This window comes from Ipomoea triloba, chromosome 12 (genome assembly GCF_003576645.1).
Source record: "Ipomoea triloba cultivar NCNSP0323 chromosome 12, ASM357664v1".
Lineage (NCBI taxonomy): Eukaryota > Viridiplantae > Streptophyta > Magnoliopsida > Solanales > Convolvulaceae > Ipomoea > Ipomoea triloba.
The window spans coordinates 25,706,399-25,715,516 of NC_044927.1; the positions used below are offsets into that span (position 1 = coordinate 25,706,399).

The 9,118-nt window shown below is 37.6% G+C and overlaps 2 protein-coding genes across 2 annotated transcripts; one reads left to right on the top strand and one right to left on the bottom strand.

Moving 5' to 3' along the window:
- The first annotated feature begins 2,160 nt into the window (after positions 1 to 2,160).
- LOC115999276 (39S ribosomal protein L46, mitochondrial-like) lies at positions 2,161 to 3,602 on the top strand. Its single transcript, XM_031239131.1, has one exon. It carries the CDS (start codon positions 2,300 to 2,302, stop codon positions 2,978 to 2,980), a length of 681 nt encoding a protein of 226 aa, XP_031094991.1. The 5' UTR covers positions 2,161 to 2,299; the 3' UTR covers positions 2,981 to 3,602.
- Positions 3,603 to 3,943: 341 nt separating this feature from the next.
- On the bottom strand, positions 3,944 to 6,808 carry LOC115999804 (laccase-12). The gene is made up of 6 exons (XM_031239722.1): positions 6,536 to 6,808; positions 6,215 to 6,366; positions 5,829 to 6,073; positions 5,539 to 5,667; positions 4,431 to 5,387; positions 3,944 to 4,335 (listed from the first exon to the last, which is right to left on the bottom strand). Exons 1-6 carry the CDS (start codon positions 6,800 to 6,802, stop codon positions 4,202 to 4,204), a joined length of 1,884 nt encoding a protein of 627 aa, XP_031095582.1. The 5' UTR covers positions 6,803 to 6,808; the 3' UTR covers positions 3,944 to 4,201.
- Between the last annotated feature and the right edge of the window lie 2,310 nt (positions 6,809 to 9,118).

Genomic DNA, 9,118 nt, shown 5'->3' on the forward strand with positions numbered 1-9,118 from the left:
TAAAAAAAAAAAAAAAAAAAAAGATAGGGCGTCTGTTCGCAACATTGGTCCTTGGAGATGCCTAGCTTGTCTACCCTCAGGGCTGGAACTGCCCTTAGGCTATAGTTGAGGACTCAAGTTGGTTGCGGGGAATGACTCATCAGGTGCCCAAGCCCAAGGATGAGACTGAAGTTGAGAGGTCTTATTTGGACCTATCTAACAGAGTCGCGATTAATTTTGACTTCAAATTAAACTAACGTGACATAATCATGTTTTGGTAGGCTATATATCATGCATTATGATATTTTTGTTTTTATTTTTTATATAAGGTATTAACTATTATTATTACTCTGAGACTAATTTAAATTCAATTCCTAATATACTTATCAAAATTCTTAATAAGAGAAAAACTTAGATTTAAAATTGTTTAATATGATGCATTAATTATTGTAATCAACTATCTAACCTAAATACTATGATTATTTTAAATGAGTTCTACTATACATTTTTCTTTTGAGTGCTACTGACTCTATTACATTGTAGTATCTGTTCATTTATACTTACTCAATTGAAGCACAAAGAGTCAACCACGCCTCCACTGAGGATCGATCTCATGACCTTTCATATACGAGAGTCATTACATGTCATCTGAGTTATACTATACATACTTTCAAATTCTACTCGCTTACTTCTACTCCTTGATTTGACAAACAGATATTGATTATTTTTATTATGTTGACCCAAAAAAAATGTTTACATTAAAAACATAGTACAAATTAAATGTATAAAGTGGAAATACACTAAATATTTTTCCATTTTTAAGTATATCGATTTCCCTCACTTCTCAATATCCCTAAAATGTGAATGCTCTAACGTTACCGCGCGATTAAGCATTGTTCCATGTCCGCCCACCAACACTTTTTAACATAGCAAGTGCCGTCAGTGTCGGAGCGCACGCCGTTCATGTTCCTGGCATGGGATTAAGTGGGGACCACTCCAAGGTTTCAGTCGAGCCTCTTCCCCTTTTGCATGCGCGCCACGTGCCGCGTTGTCACCCTGTTTGTACCGAAGGTGTGCTTTTTGACGGCGATGCGTCATCACTGACATTTATGTTTTATTTTGGATTAATAAAGAAAGCGTCGGACAGTGCAAGGTATCACTCGAAAGATGAAAGATGACGCGCTTTGAGGCGTAACTGATGACGGCTTCTCCCGTGAGGACACGTGTGCGCTTACCTGGCAATACGATCGCGGAAAAACGGCGTGCACTTGGACTAATACGTGCTGTATGGTATGTTTAGCACGAGTTGTTATTACGTGGATCATGATCACAAAACGATATCGTTTTAATAAGTGGGAGAAACGATTATGATTTCTGTAAATTTTTGTAACTGATACTACAGTTCATTTCAAATGATACTATAGTTATATTGAACTGATACTGCAGTTGTCTTGAAAGGGAATTGCAGTTGCGCGGAACAGAGGTCTTTCATCCGTCTAGAACTGCAGTTGTGTTGAATGGAAACTGTAGTTGCGCGGATCGGAGGCCGTTTCATCTGCCTGTTTTCATTAATCAAACTGACATTGTTTTAATGCGCGGTCCACAGTATAATTTGCAGTTTAGCACCGTACCATGTAAGGATACCCGTAGAAATGCCTTTTTTTTTTTGGGCGAATCCACTGGAAAAGTAGTGTTCATAACACTTTAGATACTAATTGTAAATCTCAATAATTTTGTAGCGTAGGGGCATGAAATGACCATCTTAAATGAGAGATCATGGGGCTGGATTCTAGTGATAAGGGCAATATTGACTTTTGTGATATTAAGTTTCATTAAAACTTATTTTCAACGATGACTTAAGTTGAATATTAAAAAAGTCTAAATTTTGTTTGAATACTACTGATTTTATTATCTTGTAATATCTGTTCATTTACACTTTCTTAACATGTTAAAGACATACGCCATACAGAGTTAATATTGCCTTCACTAAAGTTCAATCTCATAACTTCCATTTTGTTATTGTTAAAAAATTTCTCAAACTCAAATTTGACTTGATATAGTAATTGAAACTTAAACAATCGTCAAATTAATTTGGAGTAATTTATAGTTGTTTGATTCATTTACACCCTTTGGTGGGATGTGAGAGGTGAAACGGGTCGCAGTCAAATTGGCCCGGTCAAGCTCCATTCTTTCCATTTCCAAGGTCAAACCCTAGGGAGCAGTCAACATCACCCAATCCCGAGTTGACAATTTCTCCGGCTGCCACTCTCCGTCACTATAACCTTCACGGCCACCATTGTTATCAATCTAGGTTACAAAAATGCAGAGGCGTTTGAGCCTATCTTTGCTGGCAAAACGAGGGCTCAGCACGTCTTCGAGCCGCGACAAAATCGTGGCGTCCGTCCTCTTTGAGCGACTCCCAGTCGTCGTTCCAAAGATCGATCCCGTCGTCTACGCCTTTCAGGAATTTTCGTTCCGATGGCGGCAACAATACAGACGAGAATACCCCGAGAATTTCCTGAAAAAGGCAGATTCCAGGGGTAAAGGCGAATACCAGATCGATTTCACGCCTGCTCCTCGGATCACCGAGGACCGGAAATCGCGGAAGTCGTTACAGAGAGCGCTCGACAGAAAGCTCTATCTTCTCATCTATGGCGCCACAGTTTCTGGCGGGAACCCCGTCTGGCATTTCCCGGAAAAAGCATATGAATCGGAAGAGAGTCTGCGGAGGTGTGCGGAGTCTGCTTTGGAATCTGTGATCGGAGATCTCTCCCACACTTACTTTGTGGGGAATGCTCCGATGGGTCATATGGTTACACAGCCCGGGGAGGATAACGAGGAAGTTTCATCTTTAAAGCGGTTCTTCTTTAAATCCCAAGTGATTGCAGCGAATAAGTTTGATGTTAGTAAGTGTGTGGATTTTGTTTGGGTGACAAAGGATGAGCTGTTGGAGTATTTTCCCCAGCAAGCTGAGTTCCTGGACAAGATGATCACAAGCTGATGGTGATTCATTTCCTTGTCAACTTGTGAAGCAGAATAATATTCTGAAATTCGAAGTTTTGGATTATATATTTATGTGTTCTCCTGATGTTAGGCACCGGATTTTTGAATATTCAGTAGTATCATGAATTCTGCAGAGTTGTGGAGGAGAACAGTTGTGATTGCATTCATAGTTTTTATCATTTTTTCCCACTTAGGCTGTTGTTTAGATGCTGCAACTAGATAAGTTAATTGCCTTTTGTTTGAGCGAAAAGATCAATAAACTATCCGAGTTTGAGGGTGAGCATTGAGTAAATTTAGTTTTGTAATTCTAGTCGGTAAAGGATCACAGTGAAGGAGGTTGTCCATAATCGAATACTCAAATTAAGAAGGTTTCTGCCCAAAGTTGAAATTGTAACCTTATGAATACAAGTCAACTGGTTGAGGCCAATAAGCCACTCCTATTGAGAGTAAAACTTGTAACATGCCAATATATTGCTTATGTAGGATTTGAAATTGTAACGTTATGATTACCAAGTCAATTGTATGAGGAACCATGAAAGCCAATAGATTACTCTCGTTGACAATATAGAATTTGTAACCTTGTAGTTACCAAATCAATAGACAACTATTTAAGTTTGAGAGTGTGCACTGAGTAAATTTAGTCTTGTGATCCTAACCTATAAAGGATTACAATGAAGGGAGGTTGCCCGTAGCTGACTACTCAAACTAAGAAGGTTCCTGCTTAGAGTGAACTTGTTCCTGCTTAGAGTGAACTTGTAACTTTATGATTACCAAGTTAACCCATTGAGAGTAGAACTTGTAACAGGCTAATCGTCTGAGGAATCAAGAAGGTCATTAAGCTACTCTCGTCGGAAATATAGAACTTGTAACCTTGTAGTTACCAAGCCAATAGGCGAAAATCAATTGAACTTACCCTGTGCTTTTGATATAATTTTGTTTATGATTTACAGTACACATTTACTTAAAATAAACAGATAGTAATGCTATAAAGAATACAGGAGGTATGAACAGGGTTTTAAGGTAGACAGTGCATAAATAGATATGCACTGTCTTGACCCTTGTTCTATCAAAAAATACATACAACCAGGACAACAAGGAAACAGGTAACAGGCCCCTAATGCAGGGAAAGACAACAAGATGTATATGTTAAGTGGAAAAAAGTTTTGACTTTTTTTAATGGAACAGTTGGATTGGTTTTCTTACTGTTTGCTAATTGATGTTACCAACAGATTGGAAGATCTGGTGGAGGCTCCTCTAATGCTTCCAATTCTGTTATCCCATTCTCCACTATGAAAACCATGGCCAAACCCCAGGTAATGTGAACGTCCAAATGGCAATGCATTATCCACACTCCTGCATAGCAAAATTATGTTTTGAAGTTTTGAATGATGATCTGAATGTGTGAAAGAACTAAGGAAAGAATTGTGGGAATGTGATAGAAATCTCACCTGGATTATCAGCAACAAATCGTATGACTGACCATCCATTGACTGGTACACTCGCTGTATTTCTCATAGGTGGATCGATGAGGTTAAATTTTGCTGTATCTCTTTGTGGATTGAAGTTTCCAAAGCCCTCGGCAATGATGTAGAAATCATATCCGTGAAGATGGATTGGGTGGTTCTCAGCTGTGACGATACTTGTTCCCTGCAGCACAACCTGCACTCTTGCTCCGTAGTTTAACTTGTACACCTTTGTCCCGGTTGCAGGTTGCCAAAGTGATCTGGGCACATTACCGGTATAATCAAACTGTACTGGTGGATTTGCTGGAAAGTCTGTTGTGAAGACTCCGGGTATACCTTGGTGGTGTGCCTGCAGCAGGGAATAGTTGGCCGGGAACTTGAAAGACACGTTGTTCATGCTGGCAGTGAAGCGGGTGCCATTTGGTCCCTGGCAGTTCTGGGGACTTGCACCAGCGGGGCAGTTGTTGAGTCCTAGACCAACAGTGATGAACAGATTTTCGTCGATTACAGTAGGCACCTCCACTTTTCTTGAACTTCTGAGGCTACTTGAGAAGGCCGTGGCTGTGGCTGTGTCATTATATGCTGGTAGAAGTGGGAGAGGTGGATTGATCTTGATCCCCTTGGCTGGGCAGGGCGCTGTGCTGTACTCGAGGATGGCTGTTGTTGTGGTGTTATCGAAAGGTGCTCCTTGAGCACTGGCGTATGCTCTTGCAGCCATGTAGTAACGAGCAGGCAGCTGATTACCCGTAATTAGGACATCAGTAGTCTGTCCTGGCCCCAACATGATGACTGAAGTGGTGAATGGCTTTAAATAAGAGGCATCCGCTCCAACCACCGTGAGATGGTGGTTAGCTACCGAGAAAAAGAGCTGCTGGTTAAGTGCAGCGTTTATAACCCGAAGGAGGTGGGTCTGACCAGCATTCACATGGACAATAGTGGTGTCTGCATCAAATTGCAAGCGAGGGATATGATCATCATCAATCAAGCTCGTGAAGATAGTGAATCGTGTGTGATTTTGAACTCCTGTGTTAATTTCATGTTATATTATTGCTTCGTGCAGGAGCTGCAGAGTTAAGGCGCTGAAAGTTCTTACCTTGACTCGAGCATCTGTACAGATCGCCAGGCTGACCGTTGATGGTGAATGCATCTGAAACATTTGGAGCTGCTCCAGTTATTGTTGCCTGCCTTACAACATCAATGGGGTTTGCATCCCACCACTCGCCTGTTCATCGCAGTTATCAAATTTAATCGTGTGTTTCAATTCACGGTATCACAAAGGCTGAAGCTTTCAGAAATTGCAGGCAAAGAAAGGTAAAAACAAAGTAGTAGTGTCACACACAGACAGTCACAGACACATATTTTTTGGTTAAGAAGGGAAATTACCTAGTACAATTGGTGTTTCTCTTGCAGGCTTAGGAAATGGATAGGGTTCTCCTTTTCTTGGGTGGATGATGAGTGCTCCATAGACAGTGGCCCTCAGCCACGAGCTGTGGGCGTGCCACCAAAGTGTGCCTTCCTGTCCCTCGATTGTAAATCGGTATGTATAGCTCCCTCCCGGCTTAATTGGGCACTGAGTAATGAACTCTGGTCCGTCTGCCCACGCTGTTCTCAGCTGGCGAACACCATGCCTTTCGAAACATTGCAGAAAGAAAAAAAGAAACCGAGAAGAACAATAAGAAACCAGTTGAATTGGTTTTCGAAATAAATGGCACACTGTGCATATATGCAATTATGCATGCATGCTTACATGAATGTTATTATACACTTACCAGTGAATGGTAAGGTTGTATTGAGCTCTGTTCACAACTTTCACCATTAGCGTATCGCCATTATTCACTTCCAATGTCGGTCCAGGGAGCTGCCCGTTCACTGTTATTGTGCTGTGGGTTTTGCACAGCCTCTTCACCGGTGTTTCTTGAACCTGTTTTACAACCAAATAGACAATAACAGTGAACAGATACTACATTGTAACAGAGTCAATACTACTCGAAAAAAAACAGACAATAACAGTCATTAGAATCCCCCCGGTTCCCAACAGGCGATCAGAAGGGGAAACCAAAAACCGAAGGAGAAAGAAATGAAGACCGTACAACAAATTCATGGCGGTGAACTTCTGCATTCGCCAAAGAAGATCCGCTTGCAAGGAGAAGCAGAAGGCCAAAGAAGAAAAATGAGCAGGCCTCCATTGTTTTGGTTTGGATCTTTTTTGGTCTTTTTATTTTGTGGTCGTACAAGGTTAGATGTGACAGTGTTGTTTTGCTTGTGGAGAGAATGAGAATTGATGGTTTTGTTATATAGGAGAAGAAGAGGAGTGAGAGGGTTGTTTGAAGTTGGAGAATTAGGTTCTCATTTAGCATTAAGGTCAGCCATGTCGGAGGAGTTGTTGCACCCACTAGATCATAAGCCTCTTTACATTGTATTTCTATGCAGCATCCTCCATCTCCAAGGTTTTGCTTGACATTTTCAATACTAAGTTTAATGTCTTTTCCTTTTTCCTTTGAAGTTCATGTAGATTTCTTGTGTTTGCTTAATGATGCCGTGTTTCGTGTTAATTCATACATACAGTACTAGCACAAGCTGTCTCTTATTGATTGTTAAAAATTGCCTCGAAACATAGCTCAACTAGTTGATTAATGAAAAGAAGATTAATAGTTTTGCTTCGCTGGTAGCCATACTTCAAAAATATAACTCTGAGAAATAAGAAATCAAGTGAAATTTAGACATTTAAAAAATTTTTACGGACAATAATCCCAAGAAACATGACCAAACGCACTATCACTTTCATTCTCTCATCTCTAATGTTTTATTTCCGAAATTATAAAATATTATTATTTATATTGACACCTTATAGTTACATTAATAGTCCAAATTTGATGTCTTACAATTACATTAGTAATCTAAAGTTGACACCTTACAGTTACATTAATAGTCCGGATTTGACGTATTACAGTTACATTAGTAATATGAATTTGACACCTGACAGTTATATTAATATCTAAATTTGACGCCTTACAGTTATATTATTAGTAGTTAACTTACAAATTGTTTCTAGCATGTGGGTTCATATTTGTTTAGTTTAGAGAATTACATATTAATTGGAGTTGAGGAGGGATTGACTAAACAACCCTAAGCTTTGAATGAGTATGGGGATTAAGTGAAATCACTTAATTTGACTCTGCTAATCAATGCGTAATTTGTATTTCCCTTTGTTGGTGGTCTACTCACCAAATCATAGTGAACCAAAGTTGGAAACGAAGTGCATACACGAAAACGAAGAAAATGAGCATTATGGTTACGAAGTTTGAATGAACTAGCTTAGTACTTTAAACACAATATAGTATTGTCCCATAGTTGTATTGTATGACCCTGAAAAATCCGCAATTATTATTAGCTCATCTGTAAAATGTCATAAAGAGATAAATTAATTTAGATCGTTCATAGTGGACCAACTAAAACTGATAAGGCCTATAAACACCTCCCAATTTACTTATTGTACACCGGTTAAAATCAATAAAACCAATAGACAGTTTTTGCAGTGAGCTAAACTAATTAGAACCTTGTAGTTACTAAATCAACTCGATTGGGTTTGTTCCTAACTGTCATGTGGTAAGCTAAGTTATGTGCCAAATTATTTATTTCATCATCATCATCATCATCATCATCATCATCATCATCATCATCTTAAATCTTTATGTTATTAATGTTAAAAAAATGCAACATAAAAAAAAAAGAGAGAGACAGAGAGAGATATATTTGCATGTATTATGTATCATGGTTTCAAATTTGTTGGTTTCCACAGATTAGTTACGAGTGGTTATGATTTTTGGCATCAAATTGAGGTTATGAATTGTATAATCACGTAATATTCAAAACCTTTTGTACTTAGGTTAAACAAGATACTCCGTAATAGAGTTGACAAAAAGAAAAAGGTGGTTTACTTATATGTTTTGCTCAATGCAAAGGTAAAAATAATCCACAATAGATGCCATGCCTTTACTAATACTCACCGAGGAAAACAACATGAAGACCCAGAAAATTATTTGAGGGAGGACGAAGTTTAAATCATGTTAGAAATATGTATGAAAAAATATTTCATTTATAATAAAGTTTAAATACAGAATAAATTATAATAGAATGTTTATTTTTATAGACTACATGATACTTAGAGGCGGAGTAAAAAAAAAATACTTGAGTAAAGTGAAAATGTGAAATTTTAAAACACTTTGAAATGCTATAAAAATATTTATGGCAGAATATTAAACATGATCAATTAGATAAAATAATTTGAACAGAAAAGACACTATATTCATAAATACTTATTAATTTTAATTTCTTTTAGTTATATCAATTTTAAATTTTTCTAAATTAATTCAAATACAATACAGTATAATATAAACTTGTATACTACATTAATTAAATAATCCATAAAAAGTAAACTAAAAGAACATTTAATTTGTTAATTAAATGATTCATAAAAAGTAAACTATTAATTCGAATACTATGCAGTATAATATAAACTTGTTTAGAGTTCTAACCAATCAAACTACTCAAACATGTAATAATCTTTGCATAAATATAGATTTTATATATAAGTTAATGGTATATATATATATATATATATATATATATATATATATATATATATATATATATATATATATATATATATATAT

What these genes read in the sequence shown, in the direction of transcription:
- LOC115999804 (XM_031239722.1), bottom strand. Translation starts at nt 6,802, where the DNA reads ATGCTAAATGAGAACCTAATTCTCCAACTTCAAACAACCCTCTCACTC. An exon ending in AGAAACACCAATTGTACTAG is followed by an intron (nt 5,668 to 5,828) that starts GTAATTTCCCTT and finishes TGCGATGAACAG; the next exon opens with GCGAGTGGTGGGATGCAAAC. An exon ending in GTACAGATGCTCGAGTCAAG is followed by an intron (nt 5,388 to 5,538) that starts GTAAGAACTTTC and finishes AATTTGATGCAG; the next exon opens with ACACCACTATTGTCCATGTG.
- LOC115999276 (XM_031239131.1), top strand. Translation starts at nt 2,300, where the DNA reads ATGCAGAGGCGTTTGAGCCTATCTTTGCTGGCAAAACGAGGGCTCAGC.